This window comes from Solea senegalensis, linkage group LG2 (genome assembly GCF_019176455.1).
Source record: "Solea senegalensis isolate Sse05_10M linkage group LG2, IFAPA_SoseM_1, whole genome shotgun sequence".
NCBI lineage: Eukaryota > Metazoa > Chordata > Actinopteri > Pleuronectiformes > Soleidae > Solea > Solea senegalensis.
Window position 1 is genome coordinate 31,541,719 of NC_058022.1, and position 27,673 is coordinate 31,569,391.

Here is a 27,673-nt window from a genome sequence, read left to right on the forward strand (position 1 = left end):
CCCCTCATGCATATATAACTAGCCGGATGCGGCACATTCTCTTTGTCAGTCATTGCTCAGAAAAGTGTCATTGCTATTGTTTTTTGAGTGGGAAATGTAAAAAGTGCAGGGGGGAAATTGGGATTCATATTTGTGGCTGGGCCGCATAAAAAGCCATGCACCATTGAAATATGGTAAATCTATGCTGCCAGTCTCTATTAGGCATAGTCCATTCTGGGAACACAATGGGCGAGTAATGGGGGGGGATTGATCAGAGAAAGTTGGCAGGTGGAGAGGAAATGATGGCACAAGAGAGGGCAGATGGTTGGAAGTTAAAGCTTTGGAAAAATGAAAGATCTGCCGAGCAGGTGAATGGATCTGTGGAGCCGTGGGTTGATGTGTCCACTAATCCCCCACTGTGTTGACAGGTGGGACCAGTCAACCCTGCAGGGCGGGTTTGGCCAAGCGAGGGCCCCTCGGCTTAGCTTAGCCGTGTGCCGTGCTGTCGCTGTGGGAGTGGGATCCGTAGAGTCTGAGCACTTTGCCCCTGTACAGAGGGAGAACCATGCTTACCCACCGGTCAGGGCTCCCCTCAGTGAAATGTTGTTGTGGCACCTTTTGGGGCTTTTAAAATCTGCCAAACACAACGTTAAAATAGTTAAATTTGACGTCAATGGCGCCGCTCGACCATGCGATTGAATTGGACGACAAATTAAGTATGTCTGACTTTAAATACAGATATTTTTAAGTAGGTCATGTAGGTAGTAAAAAGCTGTCAGAAAAATAAATACTCAAGTGACGTATAAGTACTATGATGAAGTATTTGCTACTAGCAGGGAAGGTCCAAATTGAATCGAGTGACGTATGGTTCAGAACACGTTTCCAAGTATCTAAAACAAATGAGCAGTTAAAAACACGAAAACACGCGAGAACACGAGGAAACGCGTGGAGAACTGTACAAATTTCACTTTAATCTGGACTGCAGACTCGTGGAAGGTCTTGAACTGCGTTTAAGATGCTCTCTTTTAGTCTTTTTGAGTGCAGCTGGACATCACTCGCACTATAATGTAGCTTCTTATTTAACAAATCACTAACAATGTCAGTCCAATGTCTTAAACCTGGTTCGTAGCCCCCTACTTTCCACCTTTTATGCACACACAAATCACCCTAACACAAGTAAAACGGAAACAGAGAAGATGCAGCTGAGTCCAGTTCAGAGGTCAGACGTCGTGGCGGTCATTTGATGCTGACCTTGGATTGATGTGTCACTCGTTTCATTTCCCAGTATTGTTTCTGGCTCTGCGGACTCTTCTAGGTGTGGGAAATGAAACAGCTGATCGGAGGCCGACTCTCTTGTTCCAGAAAACCCACTTTGTCTTACCGTGGGCTTAAGTGTTCCTCTCAGACACGGCCCGGGCCTCAGTGAGTCCATGAGAATCTCACATCTCAGCCTTGATCATGTTTAGTTAGTATTCCATCAGAGCCCGGAAAAGAGGGAAAAGAGGAACGAGCGAGTATGAATAAAAGGGAGGATAAGAGGAAGGAGAGGGTGGCTACCTCCTAGCCCTTTGCAACCTCTCGACTTTGCTCTTTGACTCTCGACAGAACTTCCACCCTCTGGTAACTTTTCAAAGGCACAAGTAATGGTCTTTGAAGCAGCCATCAAGTGTTTTTTATTTTTTTTATTTTATATCTTCGTTTTTGTCAGGCTCAATGCTCGGAGGGTTTGAATGACTTTTTGTCTGTGAGTTGTGTATATGAGAGGAAAGGAAAAGGAAACATAAAGAGACCGAGGGGTCTGTCTGCCAACAAAAAGTACACAAGTAATATTTCCTTTCTTTCTTTCTTTCTTTCTTTCTTTCCTTGCTTTATTCTCCACCTATAGATATTATTTCCCCTTCACTGTTTTCTTCATCCTTTAAAGTCCAATTTCCAAGCCCAAAGTGATGACTTATGAGAAAACCGGAGTCTCCAGACAAAGTTATGAAGGAGCATCAATCTTTGTATTTATAACTAAAACTTTTACGACAGTGTCCTCTCGTAGACAGACAGCAGGACAGTGCCAGCAAATGTTTTCATATCCTATTTAAAGGTCCAGTGTGAGACATGTTTGAGGCTTTATTGGAAGAAATGTAATATTTGAGGCATTTCTTTACGTTGCTTTAAGGCTGTTTTTGCATTGTTGACGTGGCCGTCTTGTACTTACTACACAAATGAAGAAGGAGAAAAGCATCATTACTGGTTTACTTAGTTACCAACACCCGTCCCCTCCTAATGTGATGGAGAACCTATGTAGCCTTCAGTTAGCATCAACACTAGAAGAGGTTAAGTTTGTCCATTGTAGGCTACTGTAAATACTTGGTTGGCCTCAAAAATGGTGACGTTGTACAATCCGCGTATCGTGTGCTCATTCGTTTTTCAAAATAAAATGAAAAAAACGGATAATGGCTCGTTTTTTTTCTCCAATTTCCGATATTGCGCTCAAAGGAAAAATGTAAAAATGGATAATGACCGTTTTTGATTTTTCCATCTAACGCAAGTTACGTGAGCCGAAAGTTGCGCTTCACATGGGACAACAAGACTCCAAATAAACAAAAAAATTTACTTTTTTTGCTTTTTGCTTGAAGTAAGAGGGTAACGTAGAAAATTGTCATAAGTTAGAAGGATATTCACAGATTTAAACGTTGTGTTTGCATTCAATCGGACGTTATTTTGAAAACCGGAAACAGGACCGCAGTCGTTTAAATGGTATTGATCGCGGAATTTCAAATCCGTGAATATTCTTCTAACTTAAGACCGACAGAGATGACAGATATATTCTCCGTGGTCATGTCTTCTGGTTTCTGCCTCAGCGGAAAGCATAAAAATGTCAGTTTTTGTTGATTTGCAGACAGCTGTATTGTTTTCCCGTGTGAAGCTCGTCTGATTTTATACTATTAAGCCTGCACTGTCTTTTTATCAGAGGCTTCCGTTCAATTTCAAAATGCACCTGGAGCCAGTCGTGCCATTTAATGTACAAGTCGCTGCTTTCTCAATAATAAACCGCTGCTCTGTGACTGGATTTTACATGCAGCAAGAGTGGTTAAGAGAAATTGCCTCAACAGGGAAATTGGTCATCTGGAAATTGCGGAACAAAAACACCACCACCATCACATCACACTCCACCAAAGATCTTGTCAGGATCAAATATCCATGTGACAGTTGGGAACACGACTTCCCCCTTTTTCACTCCAAAGGTCACCGAGTTTAAAAGGTCACCGTCTCCATCACAAGAGTTTTCAGTAACAGTTGCAGTCCATCGTCCACATCCCAGTGTGTGTGCATACGGCACGGTGCTGGGTGGGTGACTTCTAATATGATTGCCCGTGTGTTTGCCCGAGTCTTCCTTTATGTGCGTGTGAAGGTGATTTCGGCAGAATAAAAGCACATAGTTGGGAGCTTTTGAGCGGATATTTCCACAAGGTTTGCTCTTCCTTAACAGTGGCCTTTGTGCTCTTACTCTCAATTAAAGCAGTGAAGAAGCAGTTCTCTTTATACTCCACAAAAATTTATGGCTGATATAAAAAAGTTTGACTCCAGTGGAGCAAGAAACTTTTATTTGAATTTTTTACCTCATGAATATCTGAAAGTTTCCTCGCTATGCAGCGTAGCGCTGCTGTGTGTGTGATACACACCTTAACCACTTAGTGACCGTGAAGTGAGAGCCCCCGAAATGAAATTGAAATAAAACAAAAAACATGACTTTTTTTGTGGCGTGATATAAATAAGCACATACACACATATCGTTTTTACCTCAGTTTACTTGACCTAGTCGCTCAGTTTGCTATAAAACTTCATTTCATATTAATACAGAAGAAAGAAGCGTCATTACTCCTGATCAAAGAGCTGGAACTGTATATTTTTATTACCCTCTCTATTTTATGTCACCATTCTTTTAATTTTCTTTTCACTTTGCAACTTCCAAGTTATGTAAAGCGGGCCGTGGACAATTGATAACCCACTGTCACAATCCATCTCGCGTCTCGCGCACTTGCCAGTCGGTATTATTTCTTCTCCCTCATTTCCATGTAAAGCAGCGCATTACTCCTGCGCTGATAAAAAAAAATGCAGCTACACGAACGCCGTAAAGTGACCATCGTATGACTAGCAAAGATATGATTTAATCATTCATTGTTTCCCAAACTTTTAGATGGCAATCTGATTTAAATATGATATTATAGAAAATTATATATAATGACAGCTATGTCTTTAACATTTAACCTTATTTTATTTTAAGAGATACTGTATAACGTTGATTGAATGACAACAACCTCATTTTATGCTTGTGTAAGTGTAATAATTAGTATGTATAAGATTGGAATGATATCTATTTGCCTCTCACAGTCTCTGGGTTGAATGTAATCTAATATAGTTGTTAAAGAATACTATACTGCATTCTTATAATGTATCAGTTCTCGTACGAATGAATTAAATAACAATTTAAATAGACAGTAGCAAATAGGTGAATACCATTCTAATATCTTAGAGTTGTGCAGTTTATCTCATCTTAACAACGTTGCCTCTTTGTCGATGCGACTTCCTTTGAAGCAGAAAGTTATCTCCCACAGACGCCAGATATTGATCCCTTTCTGTGTTTATTTCTGTTGGTTGCCTAACACCTGTATGTTGATTTATATCCTCGACAGAGGGGATGATGAGAAAGTCTATCCCCACATGTGGAGACTCAATCCGCCACTGCCCTCACTGCCCCCAGCCCGAGAAAAGAGGCAGAAACAAGCGTGGGAGAACTTCACAGGAGTGAGGTGCTTTCAAAACACTCCCAGGTGAAGATTTGTCTTCACTGTGCGGAGAGGGAGGGCGGTGGAGTTCAAAGAGAGCGGGTGGAGGGTGTAGGCAGGAGAAGTGGAGGACAGAAGGAAGGAGAGGAAAGGATAGAGGGGGAAAAAAAGTGAAGGAATGGTCTGTGTTTCCCACTGGGGGTGAAACAGTAAACCACTTTCTGTGTTTTGGAGGAAGTGGATTGATTTCCCCTTTGGTGACCTCTGTCTCACTTGCTGATGATGTGATGCAAAAGTCTTTTAACTGGAGGTGGAAATACATCTGCTGCCGCTTTTGAAGAATAAACTGTATTGACTGTAGAAGTTTTCCGGCACGGCGCGGAACAAAGCGAAGGAAGTAGGCCCACAGGTGTCGCCTTCCTTTACATCATAGAGATACACTTATGTTTCTAATACATTTCAAGACAGCCGTGTGTCCCCAAACAGAATTTAAATAAGTCAGAAAATGCCTCAGTCACTCATGTTAGGAATTCACACAATGTCCCTCCTGCTCAGCCTGTGTCCTTTCACAGAGTAACATCGCTTCATCTCTGCTAGCTTGACAAAGAAAAATGACCTAATATTTCTATTCCTGAAAGAGTTGAGGTCAAGTGTCTTTGGAGAAGACTGGTCCGTCAGGTATGAGTGAATGATTTCATTTGTTTCTTTCACCTGGCCTTTCAAAGCAGTGAGACATCAACAAAATCGTTCTTTGTAGCCCTGAGTGGATGCACTTAAAGGTGACATAGAATGCTTGTATCACACATATATGTTAGTTATGGAGGTCTACTTACATATATTAACTTGTTTTCATGGTTAAAAACCTTCTAATCGCTGCAAACGAGCCGATCAAAATATCTCCTCACTGACGCTCTCGTCAGCCGCGCTGTTTCAGACCAAAACCACACCCCTAGAATGTGGACTGTGTTGTGATTGGCCAGCCAACGAGAGCTTCCCCACTGTCCTGTGATTGGCCAGGTACCTGGAAGTGACGTAATAGATAGGCCAGCTCTCAGATACACAGCTCCCCCTCTGGCACGGTGGATGCTCTGCATCTCAGCAGCTACAACGACAGTAGTTCTTCTGTCGTTGTAGTTGTCGTTGTAGTTTGATGTAAGTGGCTCAATGTTGTATATTTGGAATATTTGCTATGGCTGCTAACACCTGACCCTCAAAATGTTATTTATTGCTTATTTTAACCATAAAAGAACCCAGAGAATGTCCCGTAACTAAGTGCTTTTGCCCATTTCTCCCGAATAACTTCCAATATCTGGCATTTATTAACAATTCACTTCATGCTAAAACGTTTTTACAATAGAGAGAGAGATTTTGCATGTTAAATTTGAACATATTCATATTACCGTAATAAGCACATATTGGCTTTAACGTACAGTTGAAACAGTTGGGATATTTGCGATAGCACAAACCACCGTGTAACTACGGTCGTGCAGAAACATGTCGCCAGCGATACGCTCTGTGTTAAAGGGTGAAGTTGAACGTTTCTGAACTTCTGAATCAAACAAAGTGAAGCAGTTGCTCATGTCACTTCTCGCCGATTCAAAGCATTTCAGTTGACTCCGTTGTGTAAGTTTGAGCGGCCGTGACTCATCCGTTTCCTTCATCTGGCCATGTCTGCGCATCGTACTGTACGAGTGAAACATCAAATTAAAAGACTCTTCTCGCCGTTTGACTTCTCCTCACAGGTCTTCAAAAGTTAATCCGTCCTCGGCTAAATTCAAATTAACGTGACCTTCCCCTTTACAACCAGCGTCCTCCACGGAACCTTTTTAAATCGTATATATAGGGCAGGCCAGTGTTGTCTGCCTGAATGATACAAGCAGCACACGCCTGAGGCCTGATTAAAAACAAAAATTACCTTTAAGACAGGAGGTGGACGTGTTGGTGTTGCAGGTGAAGGTTGAAGCAGGCCCCCCGGAGCAGCTTCACCATCCCTTTTATAAAAGAAGCAAAGAAAAAAACCAGGAGAAAATGTGACCTAGTGCCGCGTCTGGGCTTGATATAAATCACAGAGCTGTAAAACTGGTTCTGTCTACGCTGGCCACCCTCATAAATTAGCATCTCCCTGCCGCCACCCCACGTCCCACCACCGGCTTCACACATGCTTTATGACAAGAAGATCAGACCACTAAATGAACGCAGGCGAAGGGGGGGACATAAATCGTCCAGGTGAAGGTGGGTGATACAGTGAGCGAGGTTGTTTCGCTTTTGACTCTCGACCAAAGACGAAAAGTGAAGTTTGGCCTTTGGGATGAAAAACGATGGAGTGCAGTGGACTTTTGGACTTTTTTTGTGTTTACCGCGCACTGGGGCATGAACGCGGGACACCGCGTCATTGTGAGACTTAACACACACACACACACACACACCTCAGGTGCTTTCTGTGGAGGAGACGGATTTGCTTTTCATCCACCAATTTGCACAACAATGGAGATAAATTGATTCCCTCAAACCTTTTCTCCTCGTGTTCTCTCAAAATACATTAACGCCATCCACATGATCCGTAAAAACTAGTCATTATTGAATAATTATACATATTTCTGTTTACAAACGACTCCCTTAATCGTATTATTAGTATACATTCTCCGTTTATTAGCCTGAGGACAAATAAGATTGTACTCAGATTTCATTTCAGTGTCACTGTAATTACGCTTTCTCAATTGAAAACATACTGAAATCGGCTGCAATTTCCACATTACAGGGGGATATAATGAAAGATGCAGCGTTGCAGTGTCGGTCGGCATGCAAATCACACGCCCGTATTATGAGATAAACTTTAATTTAATTCAACTCTCGGAGGAGTCGCTGCTTCTCCGTATTGATTTGCTGTACGTCACGGAGAGAGATTCATGTTTTCTATTATCATCATATCGTTTTCCAGTACTGAGATCAGCGTCGCTCCCACTCTCATATGTGCTTAACCAGTATTTGGGTCTAATCGGACCCATTTTTTTTGCAGCTTTCCATAAATATAATTATTCCTTCAATTTTGAAAGGTGTATTCAACTCGGACACAAAATGACCGTCATGGGGAAATGAATGGAAACAACTTTACTATGAGTGGAAACCATGCACATACCATGCCATAGTACTAAAGCAAGGCTTAAAGATATAAGTGCTGCTTTGTGGCAGCATAATATACTGTGAACGTTTAATAAGCGAGGGTTCAAAGAACTCTGGAGAAACGTAGTGATTTGTCTGTGTTACCTTATGTTTGGGAGCGCACACACACGCACACACACACACACACACACATATGTGCACACGCCGCGTTCCTGTCTATGCAGAGGAGGATATTCATTTACCTGCAGGGGCCAATTGTGCTCACGCAAACCATTTCTAAAGGAGCCGCTTTTCATCCTTTATGGGGCCATTTAATCAAAAACTCCCCGTTGCAAATAGACATTTTATTTTTTAGAATTATGACACTGTGGCGCGCAAAGAGCTGCTCTTTTCATTTCTCCAGCCTTGCGCTCAGGGTCAGCGGCGCAGCCACGGAGACACTTTCCGCGCGGGTCGGTTGAGATGGAAGAGCGGTTACGGCAACCAATCTCACGGTCCACGTCAGCGATTTTTAATCGCCTTAAAAATCCTTGGAACGTCGTCATAAAACTGTTTTTTGGCTAACAGCGGTTGAAGCAGTAACTATGATATTATAAAGAAAAATTACAAAATCCTCTGCAAATACAGTACATAAACTGGGGGAAGTGAATTGAAATCCCAGGCATAGTTGCTAAACGTCGTAATGTTTATGATTTAGTGCAATATGTTGCTTATGTAAACTTTATATTAAATATTTCAACAATCTTTAGTGAATTGAGGTGAAGGCTAGAAAAGTTGGCGCTAGTTAAAACGCAGATGCTCGGGCAAAACTTGGCAAGTGTCTGTGATTTGGGTCCAGATAGGATTTGACATAAAGTGACCTTAAATCTAAACCATATGAATCTTCTCATTTCCACTTTTTCTTTGCTTAGAGGAGCAAGAACGACTATGAAAATCTGAGTTTTTTGGCTTTTTGCTTTTTTACCCATTCATTCATCATCCACATACTATCTTCTTACCTGCTCACTTCCTCTCTCCTCTTTACTATATGCACATTTCCCCAACACTGTATAATATGTGCTGAATCTATGAATAAAATACTCTCTGTCCTCAAATGTGTGTGTGTGCATTTCCCCCCGCGGTGCATCGCTGTGTGTGTTTCAAGCAGCAGCAGAGATCTCCGCATCTCCTGGGCTCCGCCAATTAAAACATCTCCTTTCTTAATTTCCCTCAGATTAGCATCACACACACACACGCGCGACTCAAACATGAGGACTAGTCAAACTCAGGTACTGCTAGAGTTTGACACCAGTTCCACCCGGTAGCAAGGATTCTAAGTGATGCAACATTTGGTGTTGGTCAGAAACGGACATTAAGAAAAGAAATAATTCAAATCCAATCCCTCAATCCTTGGTTTGACATAGGCAACAATGCTCCAAAAGGAGATGTGTGACGAGTGGCTGGTTGTAGCTTGACGGTAAATACATGAGCAAAATAGAGTTGTTTAATATTGATAAATAACTGTATTAGACGAGTATCAGTGACGCGTTCACACTGCCACCACGTGTTTACGACGAGGTGCAAGCATCAAGCGTCAAGTGAAGATTCGGACGCGTCGTAATCAGACAAGAGTGGCGGCGCGTGTGGACGTAGCCGTGTCATTAGCACCTTGTTTGGCTTCGGCCATCGGCGTTCCTCCTTTTATTGCACATTTCACTCCCGACTAAGCCACTGGGGGGTTTGGCTTGGCAGATGGAATCGTGGGAGCAGCGTTGAGACGTAAAGCAGGCAGGCAGGAGCTTAATGATGCGGTGGTACACGAATGCATAACCACACTCCTACTTTTTATTTCATTTATTTCTTTATTTAAAATAGGGAACAGGCATATTTCTAGACATTATAGCCAGTGGCTAATTTCCATCGTCAGTCCCCATAACAACAAAAGAGACGGGAGACAAAACATATGAACGTGGACAGCAGGGGTCGACACCTCACAAAGACATTTTTAGACCACATCACACATAATAAATATAAAAAAAACATGTTACTTATGATAAGCCAGAATAGTTAAAGTGTGTTTTTAGGTGCCAAAGTGCTGAGTATTTGATGCTATATTGTGGTTCTGCCCTAATATTGCACATTGCTCTCATTGCAAGTGGTTTTAAAGTGTTATAGATATTATTTGGTACCATAACCTTTAATCCCTGATTAATCCTTGATGATAAATTCCTTTTTCACAAGCTAAAATGCTCTGCTAAATGAGCTAAAATCTGTTCTTTCTTGAAAATGCATAATCATACACACCTCACTCCTCTTTATTTTTTCAGACACACACACACACACACACACACACACACACATGGACTATTATTCTCTGCCTTTCTCCTTTTCATCCATAAGCTGCTGTCAAACTCTCTTCCTCATGCACCGGCTGTGAAACACAAATGCACACCCGTTGCGACAGGAGCTCTCAGGGGGGCGGCGGAGGTAATCATGCAGCAGCACCTCTGGCTGGGGTAATTAAGCTGGCACATCTGTGCCTTGCTCCACATCTGGAGCAGGTGGCAGAGCGTCGCCCGCAGAAACACTCCTGCCTTTTCCCCTTCACATACCAACTCACCTCGTGACTGCACGGCTCGACAATGACCACTGCAAGGTCGCACAACACCTCGAATTTCTGTTTTAAATACTTTTAAAAAAAAAAACCTGTGTCTGTACTGGAAGTTGATGATGTATTCAGACTTATTTTTATGTGAAACCAGGCCCTGAAGGGCAAAGGTGCAGTGGGGATAACTTAATGGTGACCTTTGGGGTTCAAAATGGTCACAAAAAGCCAAATTGATAACACTGGACTTTCGGAATATATGTAAATAAGATGCCGTGTTCACACACACGTCTGCTTTATGTTTGTAAACATAGTGCCGTTGGTTTTCGGCGTTAGCAGAGACAATACAACCAAAAATTGGAGTTTATTGTCCAAAAAGTGAAAGACAGGCAGAGGTGGCGGGAGGCTGGTCAGCTCACAGAAGCCAGAACACGACGAATACAAAAAGCCGAAAGCGTGACAAGGCAGGCTGTAAAAAAAACCCAAAAGGCAATCATGACAAAGTATACAGAGGTTTCTGTATCAATAGTTATCAATAATTTTCATCTATTTCAATGTCACAGGTTTGTTTAGAGAAAGAATGTGTCATATTTTTCATATTAAACTTATTACAAATTAGAATATAGAACATAGTTGAAATTCTCCATCGTGTTTTAACTTCAAGTACAAGAAGTCAGTATCAAACCCAAGTTTGACCTAGAAATGACATCATTATTCCCCAAATTATTCAGCTTTGCTTTTATTTCACTCACACGAAACGTAACCATATCCTCAAAATGTGTCCGTACATTTATAAATTTGACTAATGAACCATCAACATTGCTTACCTAAAAAAAAAGATCTCCTTCCTTCTGTTCTTACTTCCTGTCCTCCCTTATGCCTCACACGCAGAAGAGAACCTTTTTCAAACGTGAAAATTGCTCTTAACGATGGCGTGTGGTGAACATTTGCTTTATTCACGCCACAAAGAGGTCAGACGGTTAAATTTATCCCATCAGCGTCGTTCGGCCGCGATTCTTCCGCATGTTGCATCACACTTCATTATCTCCCTTTCATTTGGAAAAAATTCTTGGCGACGCCACAGTCTTCACACAGCCTCTGTCCCTCGAGGCCCGGTGACATGCCTTTAACAAGGAGCTTATTGCGATGTTATTGCCCAGGCATCTAGAAGATTCCGGCGGGGGCCTGAGGGTACGATGTGATGGCACTGACAGGTCCCGGGGACTCGACTGTCACTGTTGTCAAAACGCCAGGGCGAGGAAACACTCTGCTTTCGTAAGGGATGCGTGTCGCTTCCACGATTGTGCACATATGCAAACATACGGCGGAGGTTTGAGGTTTTGGCGCTGAACGGTGGCGTGCGGTACACGCGCGTGGAAAAATGAAAACAAAATCTTATTCTGGCCGCACGCGCACACACACACACACACACTCGCACTTACATACAAAACACACACACAACCCGGTGAGTCCTTCGGGAGCTGCTGACAGCTCTGCCCTGAGCTTCCAATCCGTCTCAGGGAGCTCCAAACACCCAGTGCAATTACTCTTTCTTGCTGACTGCACCTGCACAACATAATTGAGAACGCTACTGGGGCTTTGTCACTTAAGGTAAAGATGTTAAAGGGGGAAAAAAAAGAATAAAAAAATGTCCCGGCTAAGCTGCAGAACTGCAGCACGACCGGTCCGGGTCGTACTGTACGTGTGCGTTAGCGACGATGCTTTTGGTGTGGTCAGCTGAAGGACTCGGCACTGCTGGACCTTTGCGGGATCCTCTGAACCCATCGTCCGAGCCAGGCTCAGAACATCTTATATTCATGCACCTTCCGTCCGTTTGAGTTCGGGAGTCAGTTTTAATGATCGGCGATTTAATTAAGCGACGAGCCCCGGCGTCTGGAGACCTGGGGATCTGAAGAATCCCTCAGTCTTACTTTAATGAAAGCAGCGGCAGGTCATTGTCTCTAATGAGGAAATTGACTTGGATCTCATTATATGTGTTTTATCTCGTCCAATATGTTGTGGGAAAAGGAAAAGGAAAATAACACCAAAAAAAGGAATGAATGTCTTGATGGTAAAGTGGTCTAAAGTTGTTCCTTTTTAAATAGTTGCAGGTTAAACTCTCTCTCGGTCTTTGACGTCACTGACTCTGATGAATGGTCTGCCAGTGTTGCCATTTAACTTGTGGCAAGCAATTATAAAGCCCGCACCTGAAAATGGAGTTGACTGGTTGAAACGGCCGATCACTGTGACAGCTTTAATCTGGCAGCGGCGCAGTTGTTTGCTTATTTTCCAACGCTGCTGCCTTAATCTCTCAGCACTCGCCTCTTTGTCTCTAATGAGGGAGGCAGAGGAAGCAGATGTGCAACAATGTGAGGAATGAATTCACAAATGTACGTCTCGACTGTGGCTGTGTCACAGCAGCAAGTGTAGGCTGTCGCAGTCTGAAGGCTCCTTCAAATGCGTCCTTCCATCCCAGAGCAACGAAGGCCCACGACTGGTGTTTGAAGTGGAAGTTTCCACTGTGGTTACTGAGCGAGACGTTAAAAAGAGGAGCCATCGCTGCTGAACTAACTGCTTGGTTAAGGTAACCACAGATGGTGGGGGCTGTTAGAAATAATAAACAAATGGATGGACATCCCACAGTTGTGAGAGTAGTGAGCACAGCACAGGGCCACAGCACCTGCTTAGCCACCGGTGCCTGAATATGCTTGAAAATAGCTTCCAACATACAATCCAAGTGATATCAGTATTTTTGAAGTGCCACAAGGTGGAGCCTGCAACTTTCTAGTCATTTCAGGGCCTCATGATTCCTAAGGCTCTAATTTAAGATAATTGCTCTTCACTTTAATTGCGTTTAACACTTTTAATACTAAAATATTGACTTGTTTCTGTGAGTTGTGGTACTTTTTTGGCAATTACATGAAGTGTTTTCTAACTTTTGAAACATTAAAGCTTGTTGTCATATTTTCCACAAGTTAAATATAATGTTTTTTCAGGTTTGTGTTTTCTCTGGAGAAAAATTGCAAATACGAGTCACCGATCATGTGCTTTTATGAATATTTTTGCACATTTTCGGACACACAAATCTTAACCAATAAATAATACTAATAATCGACTTTCAATCGTTGTACTTACAAAGTCGGGCAGCCTTTTGTGAGACGTGATGGAAAAAGTATCCACAGCTTATTGTCGAGCAAGCGTTAATATCAGAACTTCCAAACCGCCGCACTTCATTTAACATCCTTGAAGAAGTAAAACAGTGATGACTAACAATTTTCTCAATGTAGCACCTCCGTGATGTTTCCCTTTCACACTTATTGCCTTTACATTCTCACTTGCCTCAAGAAATTCCCCAGCTCTCTCAATTTGGCTCTATTCACATATATATCTATATATATCTATATATATATAGATATATATATCTATATATGTATATGATGTTTTTTTACCTTGCTCCTGAAGCAACAGAAGTAATTAAGCCTGAGCGTTTTAACGCCCGCTTTCAAGGCAGATGAGCAAGAAGGGAGAGAGGGGGAGGCACACAGGGGTGAGGAAATGGGTAAGGTGTGACTAAAGAATCATCATTTTTTTTGAGGGGATATTAATACTTATGTACATTACACTGTGTACACGTGCAGAGACTCTTTTTGTGGAGTCATTGCAGGTTTTTTTTTAAAGTGTCTGTTATATGCAGAGTTAGACTCTGTGTTGTGCTCGTGGATCGGTGTTAATTACTCACGAGCTCCACGAGTTCATTACCACCCCAGTGAGCAATAACCAACAACCTCAGTTAGCGCAGAAACACATTTAATTCCATAATTATTGATTGCTTCGATTTGCCACATGGAAAGGGCAAGGCCTTTATTTATTCATTCATTTATTTATTTATTTATTTGACTATAAGACTCACAGAGAGAAATTCTATTTATATTTCTCAAAATACTGACTTGCAGATGTTTTCCATTATGTAAGATGAAGGTTCCTGACCTTTCTTGTTGGATGACGATGGAAATTTGAATTAGCGCTTGAATAATGTTTTAAAAAATCGTGTGGTAAATCTGAACTTTCGTATCTCACCCCAAATAAAAAAGGGATAAAAGGTATTCAATGTAATATCCTTGATTTTGAAAACTGAGAGGTTGCTAATGTAACCAAGCTTTTTTTTTTTTCAAGAAGCAACAGTTTGTAAAGATGACATTTTAAAATATAAAACTTTAGGAAGGATTAATTGTGTATAAAAAAAAACATGTTAATGAGACTTTAGTTATTCCTTTATCATTACTGTGAAGCTTAATCTGGTTACTATCATATTTCCCCCGTACATTTCTTGTGTACTTCAATGTGAGATCAAACCATTTCTGTCCACACCATCAATTGAATCCAATACTATGTGTCAAACATTTAAAAATCATTATGGTGAATATTTTTTTTAATGGAGACATAAATCAGGACACTTTCTGTCTTAGTCTAAAAGGCATGAGCGGCAGAACCTGTGCAAATAAATTGACAAAGAAACCAAAGACGTTGGAAAATGATGTGACACAAACTTAATATCACACTGTCCTCACCCTCAATCCTTTCTCACCCTGTCATCACTATGATTCCTGACTCATCAGACACTATTTTCATGCTCCCTCCATCGGCCAAACACGGGGGCTAAATTATAGGCCCCTTTTAATAAGGCTATGGATTGTTTGAGGAATGACAGCAGCGCTGCTGTTGATTATATCGAGAGCCCCGTTGTTTTATATCCCGGGAATGTCAGATTTCGGCTATTTACATCCCTCAACTCCCCCGCGCCCACGAATGGTTATTGATTCTGCCAGAGACGAATGGGAGTGGCCGCTTGGAATTAAAAACAAAAAAAAGACAAAAAAAGGGTACGAGGAGGAGGAGGAGGTGGTGAAGAGAGGAAAAAGAAGAAAGCATAGAAAGTGAAGACGGATGGACTTTAAGACTGAGTTCAGCTTCTATAAATTTACAACTTTTCACACAAGGGTTTCATTGTTTTATTTGAGCGGCCGTTTTGGCAGCGAACAAAATGGTTAGATTTTTTTATTCCTTCATGGCACTTTTGTATATATGTGTGTGTGGACTTCGGTGTCGTTACACAGTCACAAAGAGGGGACTCCACGTGAACTGGGGACATTTTTCAAGACCCCTTTTATTCATGCTTTAAATGATGCTAAAATCATGTCTATGACGCATGTCTATGAATTTTTTTTTAATATTAAGCAAAGTAGGGACCTGCAAGTGTGTGAGTGTTAAAGCCCCTACTCAGCAGTGCCCCTGCTGGCTGGAGCAGGGATTTTAACACGTCATTCACACACGTCGTTTCTTAACACTCCTCCATTATGTTTGTGTGTGTTTGTGTGGGGTCTAGAGTCTGATCTACAACTATTTTCTTCTTCTGAAATGAATCTCCCTTATTAAAATAAAAAATAGCACTAAAACTGCAGAAATGCAAATATATGACCCATATGGCACATATTATTTTTGTTCCTTGTGTTTTCCCTCTGATGTGATCTGCCACTGTTACGCATCATCATCAGTTTAGTGTTACTTTGCTTAGGTGTGAAAATTGGTAACATTGGTAACTGCTAAACACCGGTTACCTCATTATTTGTCTGAGTAATCAATCGAGCATCTGTCGAAAAGCAGGAAGTGCAGTAGACGGGAGGAAGAGGGAGGGCGTGAAAGAATCATTGTATTATTGAAGGAGGAAGAATGACATTAGATGAATATACAGACGAAGTGAGCGAAATAGGAACGTGAGTGGAAAGAGGAAAACATTAAGACAGGAGTGGAAGGAGGAGACGAGGGAATGAGGGAGCGATGGAGACCAGTGACCGAGTGTGGATAACATGAATGACATTTTGGATTCTCTCTGCAATAAAGCGTCTCCCTCAACACAGGCTGTCTGGGTTTAGATAGAGGCCGTCACACTGAAGGGCTCATTTGCCTTTCACTTCCTCATTACATCCAACCCAAACTTATTTCCTCTTCTGGGAGACCAGCTCCCCCTTCCCCATGATTGTGTGTGTATGATTGTGTGTGTTTCATTATCTCTCTGGCATGTTGTATTTGTGACACGCCGCTTCACTTTGTACACAATTTGGAGGCGACCGCAACGACTCGCGTTTGCACGTTTCCACGACATAATGTGATTTATTAAAAGAGAGGGAAGCTAAACACACTTGGCCAAGCATAGTGTACACAAACACACACGCACACACACACACACACACACACACACACATGCCATGCATATTTACACTGAAGGCATGTCCTCTCTCAGCTGTGATACTGAAACACACAGTCCTCATGGCACAAATGTTCTCGAACCTTTCTTCATAATGATTTCTCCCATATGGTTCCTACTAATATTCTGCTTGGAGCATACACACACTCACTTACTCACACACACACACACACACACACACACACACACAAAACACACACACACACACACTCACTCAGTCATCTGTTATACAAAATGGCCCCACCCCCACTCACCTGTGCGTCAGTGTAGCAGTTGATATTCCCAGTGCCCACTGAGAAGTGATTGCCCTTATGATGGAGAAGGTCCAGCGTTCACGTGTGTGTTGTACATAAGTGGATGTCCTTTCAAATCATGCCTTTAAGTGCATTTGTGTGTGTGTGTGTGTGTGTGACAATGTGTGTGCGTTCTGCAGACAGATTTAAGTAGGGCTGCTCACACCTGGCATTAAAATGCATCCTGGCTGCATCTCCTGGGACCACCTATGATCAAATCTGACTTCCCTGCCCTTTATTTAAATACACAGTCACGCCATTTCAGTTAGCGATTACAAAATGATGTTTTTCCTTTACAAACGTTGTACAAAAATAGTTGTATCTGCTGTCAATGCGTTTGCGCGTGTATTGGTGTGTGTGTGTGGTAGTGACGGGGTCAGTGAGAGTGAGAGGAGATCCATCCATCTTCTACCACTTTATCCTCCACATGAGGGTCTCCGGGTGACATTGTGCCAATCTCAGCTGACATAGGGCGAAAGGCGGGGTTCACCCTGGACAGATCGCCAGTCCATCACAGGGCCACATAGAGACAAACAACCATCTCTCACACTCATGGTGGATTTAAAGTGTCCAATATACCTAATCCCCAGATTGCATGTTTTTGGACTGTGGGAGGAAACTCAGAGAAAACCGACGCACACCCGGGGAGAAAACTCAAACTCCATACAGAAAGGCCCGCGTTCCGATATGTTCCGACCTGGTCCTGAACCCAGGTCTTCTTGCTGCAAAGGCAAGAGTGCTAACCACTGCACCGACCGTGTGGCCCTTGAGACGAGGTGAAAAAAGCGAATTAATCAAAGCTCTACTTGCACTGCTGTAACATAAAACAAGATTGTATTTCATTTAAGCTTTATTCAACAAGATCTTTTTCAAGTTAGAACTATACCCAAGACAGATATTAGCACATCTTAGACGATGATGTGAAGACAACAACAGAACACAACTTTTCAATTTCACTGTGAAATCATGTAAAAACTGACATTTTAACGATTATAGTAATCAGCGTCAATGTTGTGGTGGCTGCAAAACATGAATGCATGAGTGTAAAATGAACTGCCGCGGATCAGAGGACGTCATCCGAAGAGGAGGTGTCTAATGCACTCTGGTGACGCATTGCGTTCACGCATGCTCGGGAATGTGACCACATGCTCCCTCAAACATTGTGAGAACACATTCAAGACAGATTCAGAGCATTCAGACCTACACCTAGCACCATCCTGACATGATTGGACCACTCAGGACGAACGTTAATGCCGTGTCTGAATAGGGTCATGGATTGGTAAGCGATACCTGGGAGCATATTGGGGGATTAAGATAGCGGTGAATGTCTGGAGGGGGCGTTGCAGAAAAGGAAAAAGGAGGTGATAGGAGGTAAAAGGTGAAATTGGAGGAGGAATAAAGGCAAGTCAAGTGTGAAGGAGAGAAACAGAGTGAAAAGGGTGAGAAAGGTTGAAAAAAAAAAAGTCAGAGAGGGACAGAGAAAGGAAGCGGAGGTGGAAGTGTTAAGAGAGATGATTGATGGCTCTGAAACCCTGCTGGCCCTGGATCAGCCTCTCAAAGCTGATGGAAAACCTGGAAACTGAAATGTACAGAAACTAATGACAAGTCGTTGCAATGTGGTGCCCTTGTTTCTCTCATTGAGACTCCGTATTTGCCCTAACTGCCTTCATTGTATCTCCAGCTGTGTTAATGGCCTGGGTAATTGATGTTATAAAATGTAAGTGTTGCTGTTTACATTGCAAATGTATCCGCAGTTACCATGCAAGCACTTTTCTGTCTCTACTTTAACTCGTGTTATAATGGCTTGAACATGAAAATTGTTTCACTTTCACTTTGGCGTATGGGATTCTGGGAAGCTTACACAAGGTCACACTGAACTCTTTATGAAGTCTTGTAGGAGTTCTATATATATATATATGTACTCGCAGTGCATAAAAATCTACATAATATCCCAAAATATCATATATTGGACATTCATTATTAACTGTGTGCAAAGGTTTGACTATTTTATCAAGCAAAACCTGCTAAAAAAAAAGTACTACCGTACCGGAGTTTTAATTTGTGCCATCAGTCATTTTATAATAGTAGGTGATTTCACTTCTCCCCCCTCGTGTTGGATATCTCGTTTTCGACTGAAACTTATAATATAATATCATACTTCCCGTGAGAGCTGAGCCCATAAGCTGCGCGGCAGCTTCGTCAGCATCACCTCAGGAGACCGCGTGTGGCTTCAGAGGAGCAGAGAAGATGGTGGTGGTGGTGGTGGTGGTGATGATGAGGGATGAAGGCTGCTATGGTGCTCAGTAATAAACCATCCACCAGTGATGTGGTCCAGGCTTCCTGTGTGTGTGTGTGGTGGTGGTGGTGGTGATGATGAGGGATGAAGGCTGCTATGGTTCTCAGTAATAAACCATCCACCAGTGATGTGGTCCAGGCATCCTGGGTGTGTGTGTGTGTGTGTGTAGGAGTGTGTCAGCTGAGGTTGTGTGACGTGTGTGTGGTTTGGGATGAAGCAGATTGTGGCTTCACGTTCCCAGCCTCATCATGTAGATTTAAGAGGGAACGTGTGATGCTGGCAGCTGAGGAAATGTTTCAAGTAACCAGTGCTGAGTGGAAGAAACGGGAGGAAAATGTGAGTTTTGTGCGCCGCGTGATCACAGCTTCCACTGAATGAGTCTGACAGGCAACATTTATTTCTTTGTTCTCATGTCAACTGTAGCTAAACCATGAAATAAAGGCAAACTGACACAAAAAAAAAGCACAATTTTGCTTTTTGCAGGCCAATGATCACTCACTGGGGGTCTCTCATTTAAAACAGTAACAAAAGATTAGTCTAATGACGTTAGGAAGCAGTGTGGAATCATGGGAATTTATGTTTCTCTGATGGACCTGTTTTCTTGTATGGTTCCTCTGTGCTTTGGTGGCGGACCGCACAACAAAAACACACATTTCTTTCCCCACTGTGGTGTTTGCAGGGTTAGAGCAGAGACCAGAGGGAAACAATTTATCTTGAATAGAAATACAGATTTATGTGGATATAAAGAGTGTTGTGAACATTTGGGGTAATGTAGGTCCACTACCCAACAAATGAATCACATAAGTCTTAACGTTTTTATATAATTTAAGGTTACATAGTGTATTTTTAATCATGTTTATCCAGCTCTACATCTACCACATGTACCGTGTGCAACATGCAAGTATTTCATCATATTCTTACATAAAAAAATGGATTGTTTTTATTCTCTTTTCTCTCTGTGAGACTCTTGTCTTTTTTAGGTTTCTGTGAGTGGTCAGTGTGTTCTGATTCTTATTGGTCAAAACCATAGCCCATGTATAAAAGCTATTCTGTAAAGTTGATCCATCACAGATTTTGTTATGGAATCATTGATCAATGCCAGTATACTGTACTTTCATGAATATGAACAGTGAATTCAAATTCTTTGACTGCAAGGTCACATTTTCATTTTTAGCAAAACGAGAGAAATGCTTAAACAATACAAATCAATCATTCCTTAAGAAATAGTTATCTGTTTTCTACGGAGGATTATTTATTCATAATCTTATCGATCAAGCTTCCTTGAAGCCGTAGCACGTTCATGTCACTGTTGCTGACCCCTGCTGCTGCATCTACACCCACTCAGTCAGCCAGTGGAGATTCTGTTTTTTTCTGACTCCTCGGAACTCAAAATCTTAATTTTCCTAAAGGAAAAAAACAACATATTTTTGAGACTTCACAGCTTCTGTAATATGCTGCATTTGAATTGAGGAATTATCTGGTGTTCATTGCTATTTCTCCCCTGGATTATTCCTGTAATTATAATCAATTGTACGCCCTTTAAAGAGACCTTAATGCTTTGATGGAGCAAAGAACAAAGAGTCTAAAAGTGCAACAGGAGGAGAGAAACTTGATAAGACAAGTGGCCCAGCAAGAACAGCCAGAGTCGAGACACGAATGTGATGGAGGAGAGACAAAGTGAGAAACAAGCAACAAACAACCACAGCTCAATGTGTCGGTGAGAATAAGTGTGAAGATTACGTGTCTCCTTGTCACATGTCATGACTTGATTAAAAAAAAAAAAAAGAAGAAAAAATACACTGCATATACAATATCTGTCCACTCACGGAGACATTTCTCTGCTCGTACCTGTCCCACAGTGATCGCCGCTGCCTCCTGAAAAACATGAGGGAGGCTCCGTCATCGTTCCTAAACTCATTTTGCCTCTTCCAGGAAGAATGGTGTGAAATGGGATTAAGTTGTAATTCAATTTCGGGAGATTAAATTCAGACAGTTTCAGCTCGAAAAGCAACTTGAAGGGACACACCAGCAGCAAAACTAGGTTACGCAACAAAGAAGGCATTTTTCTATATACAAATCTACTAATGCACACACAGCCACGGCCCAAAAAGAGAAAATCATCACCGCCTTTGCAAAGTCTGCCAACTCATTATTAGTCCTTCTCATCTTTCCTTTCATTAACGCTCATGAACTATAAGTCATAACGTCATGGTCGTGATCAAAGTGAATGAGGGAACTGACTGTGAGCAGCTGAAGGCAGTGAAACACCCATGAATTCTCCTTTGCAACACTTGAGCCAAAGGCTTTTGTGTGGCTTTTCCTCCCTTTATTGAGCCGCTCGTCTTTGTTGGACTTGCTCCACTCGCCTTTTTGATCCGTGTCAGTTGGCGATCACAAGTGACTGCTTTGGTTTCTTCTGTAAAAATGCCTAAAACAATCTTCCAGGGCCACTAGCTGTTCAACAGTATGCATATTTTTGGCATTGTCTCAAGCGCAGGACGCGCTCTCTACACTGGTGCCCACTCATATGTGGTGGACATTTTCTGTCTTCTTTAAAGTGGGAGCATATGTCAACAGAATTGTTCTTTTGAAGGAAGAAGAAGAAAATGCTGACTTAAATCTAGTGAGAAGTAGAAGCTCATTACCTGAGACTACTTTTTTTTCACCCTACTTCCCAGCTAACAGTGTTTGGTTCCCAGAACGTTCTGGTAATGTTACCTTTTGGTTGCGTGTAGGTTCCCCTCCAGGTTCTCCTGTGAAAGTACGTTCATAACGTTCCTCTAACGTTAGTTAATGGTTGCGCATTTGGACTTTTGTCACAACCTTCATACAACCATTAGGGAACGTTCTCTAAAGGTTCCCAGAAAATTCACATAACCACTTTTGTCACAACCTTCATACAACCTTTCGAGAACGTTCTCTAAAGGTTCCCAGAATGTTCCAGTAACCACTTTTGTCACAACCTTAGGTTACTTCTCTACAACCTTCATACAACCTTTATAGCAAGTTCCCTTAAGGTTCTCAGAACGTTCCTATAACCACTTTTGTCACAACCTTAGGTTACTTCTCTACAACCTTCATACAACCTTTATAGCAAGTTCCCTTAAGGTTCTCAGAACGTTCCTATAACCACTTTTGTCACAACCTTTAGAGAACGTTCTCAAAAGGCTCCCAGAACATTCCCCTTAGGTTACATCTCTATAACCTTTAGAGAATGTTCTCTTAAGGTTCCCAGAACGTTCCTATAACCACTTTTGTCACAACCTTCATACAACCTTTAGAGAATGTTCTCAAAAGGCTGAAAAGGTCTTTAAATATTTTCACTTCCTAATTTCGCCAAGGTCGGAAAAGCATTGACTTCAATGGAAAAGAAAAGCGGCAAACCCACGATTCAGGGTGATGAGCTTTTATTGTGCAAGGTTCTTTGGCGAGAAGTGATACTAGAGTGATAAGCATGAGGAATGTTCTCTTTTATTATTGCATTGTTGACGAGTTTAAAACAAATCAAGGATATTGGACTTCCCAATAGAAAAACAGCAATGTCTCAAGACTTGCACTGTCCACCGCAGAGAGAGAGGGACAAATGGAGGGAGTGTGGAGGATAAATGGATGACAAAAGGCACAGGGAGAGAAAAAACATGAATTAAGAAAGCGAGAAAGAGTTTCAGAATATAAGACTACACACTTTAATTTACAGTAGAGCATGCTGATGCTCCCAGACGTCGTTCCCACTCCAGCAAATACAAGATTGTGTCTCTCTTTCCTTCTTTGCTTTTATTCTCTACACAACAAGTTTCTCTCGTGTGTGTGTGTGTCCATTCTTGTGTTTGGTACCTCTTTAGGACCTTTTCTGGCACAAACACTGACCTTGTCAGGACCAGTAGTCCCCATGGCGACCAATATGGAATTAGATATTGTATTTTATTGTTTGATAATGCACTTGTTCTTTGCGCCGTGGTTTTTTGATGCGATTCCAACCATGGGCGGTCCTTAGGAAGCTGCCTGCTGATTGGCTACAGAGTCTTGGAGCGGCAGCTCAATGAACCCGGAATTAGTCACGGTAGCTTGGAGTCGTTGTCCGTCTGGAACTCGTTCCCCAAGTTTTCCCCGTCAACATTAGACAAGATAATGATATAATTATATTATTATATAACACTTGTCAGCTTATAAACAGTAGATACTTACAATTTTTTACTACTTCCGATATTTTATTTGCTTCGTGAAAAGTGTTTATTGACACAAATCTAATTCCATAGATCAAAACCAGGTCCTAATGAGGCAGAACCTAATTTGTGAAGAACTAGTTAAGTTTAGGACCTAGATTAGAGTTGTGGTTAAGGTTAAGGCTTTGTTTAGGCTTTCAAAATGAATGGAAGTCAATTCAGTGTCCTATGAAGAATAGCATTACAAACCTGTGTGTGTGTGCTGATATTAGCTTGAGATGTTTTGAGTTGTTTTCTCCCGACCTTTGCCCTCTGATCTTTTACCCCCATACTGATGTGACCTCACACACACACACACACACACACCAGGAAGTGTAGGTTTCAATAACAGATTATTACAGACACCTGCGTAACACACACACACACACACACACACACACACACACACACACACACACACACACACACACACACACACAGTATTGATCCGACCATTTTCAGGTCCTAGCGTGACTTGCCTTATGTTTGTAGCCTTAAATCATTTCATCTAATAAGTTATCTGTGTGTGTGTGTGTGTGTGTGTGTGTGTGTGTGTGTGTGGTCAGCAAATCTCATTTATCACCACAGCGTCTGTCCCTTCACTACCATTCCGTCCCGCACCACCTGAACCCACAGCAATATGGAGGTTCACCGAGGAGAGGGGAAGTGCACTAATCTTTGCAGAGCCAACGATCCATAAAGCAATATGGGAGTTTATGAGCTCTCAATGTTGTTCAATATAGGGGCAAGTTCAACTATGCAATAGTCTATTCTGGTTGTTTTTTTTCTTCTTCTTTTCTTCTCTCTGTCATTTTAAAGTTCTGGGTGTGGAGAATGTAGACTTAGAGACTATAAAGTATCGTCAATTTCACCTGTATTTATCTTTTTTCGGTGTAAACCCCCAGAAAAGAGAACAATATACAACTTTTTTTTGAATAAAAGCACTCACAGTAGGTCGATCGTGGTGAATTTTCATTATTAGGACCGTGAAGAATGAGGAAAAAAACGTCACATTTTCACACGAGCGACTGATAAATAATGTCTGTCAAGCTGGACGACATAACAACAAGTGCCACAAGGGGGAGCCTGTATCTTTTCACTCATCCCAGGACTGATCTTGAGTAAGATTCCTAATTTGTTGTAACATTACAGCTTTTTGTATCAATTTCTCTGAATTCTGTAATTTAGACCAGTGTTTCCCCAAATATCTACATTTGTTAAGGATGGCAAAGTATTATTATTTAAATCTCTGAATTTCTGCATAAAGTAGTGACTCATTTACAACAACCTAATATCAGTTTGAATTGGTTAAATGGATCATTTCCAAGACATGTTTGATAAATGAATTACTACTTGTTTACATTCATCAAAATAATGTGAATTTTGAAATGGTGCTATATGACCCCACATACAGTGGAGTAGAGATAGTGTCACTTGTTTCTGACTTACATATTTACACATGCAGTATATTATTATATGGCTTTACTCTTGATATGAACACAAAGAGTGAACACTAAACATAGACTAATGTGTAAAAATTAGTCCTCAAAATGGTATCTCTTTCTATTATTCTGTGGTCTGGATAACGTGTGACACAGTCACAATAGTGTTGCAGCGGGATGATGAAATAAAATCAGACCCCCAAACACTCGCCACTTTCTGATGACACCCGGCTTTAAAAGCTTTTTCAAATGCCGAGTCTGACAAAACTTTTAATGAGCATTTTATAATTACAATGAGCCAAACTCCATTCGAGTGAACTGCCACACACCAAAACACACAGACCCGCCATGTAGCCGCGCCTGTGGTGATGTGGCTAACGTTGCCAGCTGAACAGAGCAGATGGTCACGGGACTCGGGCTCAGGCTCGGGAGGCCCCGGCTGACTGACTGGTGGAAAAGGCAGACAGGGACGAAAAAACAGTGACTTGATGGTGGGAATAGGAGGAGCTAATTAGAGAAGGAGGCTGCTGCTGCTGCTGCTGCTGCTGCCGCTGGTGTTAGCTTTTTGTGGTTTTGGTGCAGATTAACACAACAAAATCATCTCCCTTTGGCTTTTTTTGGATTATTGGGACAGTAAATAGATATTCTATCAACACTGTGACATGAGATGTTGTCTTAGTTTGAGGATATCCTCATATGGTTGATTAAAATGCACAAACATGGCCATAAAATTGTATAAAAACAACTGAAAACAAAGTCTGAAGTCCTTTGGCAACATGGTTTCAAGCCTAAAAACCAACAGTCCTCGTCCTAATTGCCTCGCCGCACGCCTCTATTTGCCGGAATACCTTCAAAGTCTCGTAATCTAACGTCTCCAAGTGAAAGCTTCCGCAAAGGTCAACCCATGCAATTTGAATATCTTTGATTAAAAGCATGTGCCGGTGCCAGACCCAGACTGTAGGTCAGTGCCTCAGAGCGATGACACTCACCCGTCGCACCCCACTTGTCCCTCGCTGAGTCTTGACTCCCCCGTTGTTGAGGGCTCACGTCTGCTGCACTCTGCCCTCCTTTCAGCTCTTTTCTCTCTCTCTCTCTCTCTCTCACTCTGACATGATCCTCCGTGTCCTCCCGTCTTCCTTTGTCCACGTCGCACAGTTCCACAACCTAAGTGTTTGTCCCTCGTCTCTGTCCTCTCCCTCCCTCCACATACATCATTTCTCTGATTCTGACATCCTCTCCAAACGCAGCAGTCATTGAGGCGTGCTCATGCAGGCTGACATTTGATTTAAAACCCTGTGTAAGTGCAGACAAAGACAGAAAAAAACACTTTTGTGTTATTTTACTTTTACCACTGTGGAAAAAAATGATGTTTAAATTACAGGTTGGCTCGTTAGGTGACATTTATACTTTGTGTAGCATGTGGCTGCTCGCAAAATACTTTCTTGACATTTGAATACGATCTTACTTAAGTAATTCTAATGGTTCTTTGGCTCATCCCATTGATCTCAGTGCTGATTCTCTCCCTCTAACAGTACGGAACCTCTGACAGAAAAACAAAATGAATCATCACACAAATACATCGATGCGCAGACCACCTGTCTTTTAATGCCGTCGCTGTGCCGTTACCTTCTCGCTGAATCTTTAAACTCTCATTAAAGCCTCTTGTGAGACCTGTGGGACTTGCCTCGCTCACAAATTAGCTTCTCACCAAAGAGCAGCCACCTTATCACCAAGCCTTCATGTTTGTGCTTTATCTTCCAGTCATTTCTTTTTCCCCCACCCTTGTTTCTCAAGTCCATACGATTTGGGTGAAGAGCTTAAGACGTGTATGTCTCTGAAATTCTGTTTACAATATGTTTTATTACCTGAAGAACCACTAGTAGTTTGTAGTATTTTCTTTCCCATATCCTTTGGTACTTTTGCTGTAATTTATGTGTAATTTACATGTTATTTTTTTAAGTTAACCCTCTTATGACCATCAAGATAATGAGGCCGCCTGGATTTATTTTGATCAAATAAATGGCAGTGTTGGACTAAGAAGGACCCGGCCATTTTTATTCTTCATTTCATATGTACAATGTCAAAAATGTTTATCGAGAGACGTATCAAATCCTCCTTCGCTCCTAGAATTGACTCCGTTTCTGTTTCTGTCTCCTTTAGTTTGCCCTGGTACAGAGAACAAGCTGAGCACTCTGTCCGACTTGGACCAGCAGTACCGCACCCTGAAGAAGCTCTACGAGAACTGCGAAGTCGTCATGGGCAACCTGGAGATCACCAACATCGACCGCAACCGCAACCTCTCCTTCCTCAAGGTATGGCGCGGTGTTTTCTGCAGCTCGATTTTACACAGTTTGAATGTTTGGAGAGGTCGAGGGTTGTGGAGAGAGATAGAGAGAGGAGTAGAAACCTTGGATGTCTTATTTTAGCAGCTTCTTTTATTCTTTAGTTGGATTTTCCTTCAACTCAATTTAAAATCGTTAATTATATTATGCTTTTTTTTTATATGTTATTGTGTATTATGACACTTTTTTTCGCAGTATAAATAACTCTGTACTGGTGACTGACAAAGACAGATTCAAACTCTGTATATATAAAATTTATAAAAACTCACCAAGGACATTTTTGGACAGAATTCCATACAATGCATATTATGACTAACACTAAATACTATTAAACATCGAGTACTACTAGGCACAAGTGGTGGCAGACAGAAAATA

At 41.8% G+C, this 27,673-nt stretch overlaps 1 protein-coding gene across 1 annotated transcript in view; it reads left to right on the top strand.

The window, feature by feature from the left end:
- Positions 1-27,673, top strand: part of LOC122765406 (receptor tyrosine-protein kinase erbB-4-like) — a 253,999-nt gene that overhangs the window by 94,894 nt on the left and 131,432 nt on the right. The window contains exon 3 of the mRNA XM_044019642.1: positions 27,117-27,268. Coding sequence (XP_043875577.1) covers positions 27,117-27,268 — 152 coding nt within the window. The remainder of the gene's footprint in view (positions 1-27,116; positions 27,269-27,673) is intronic.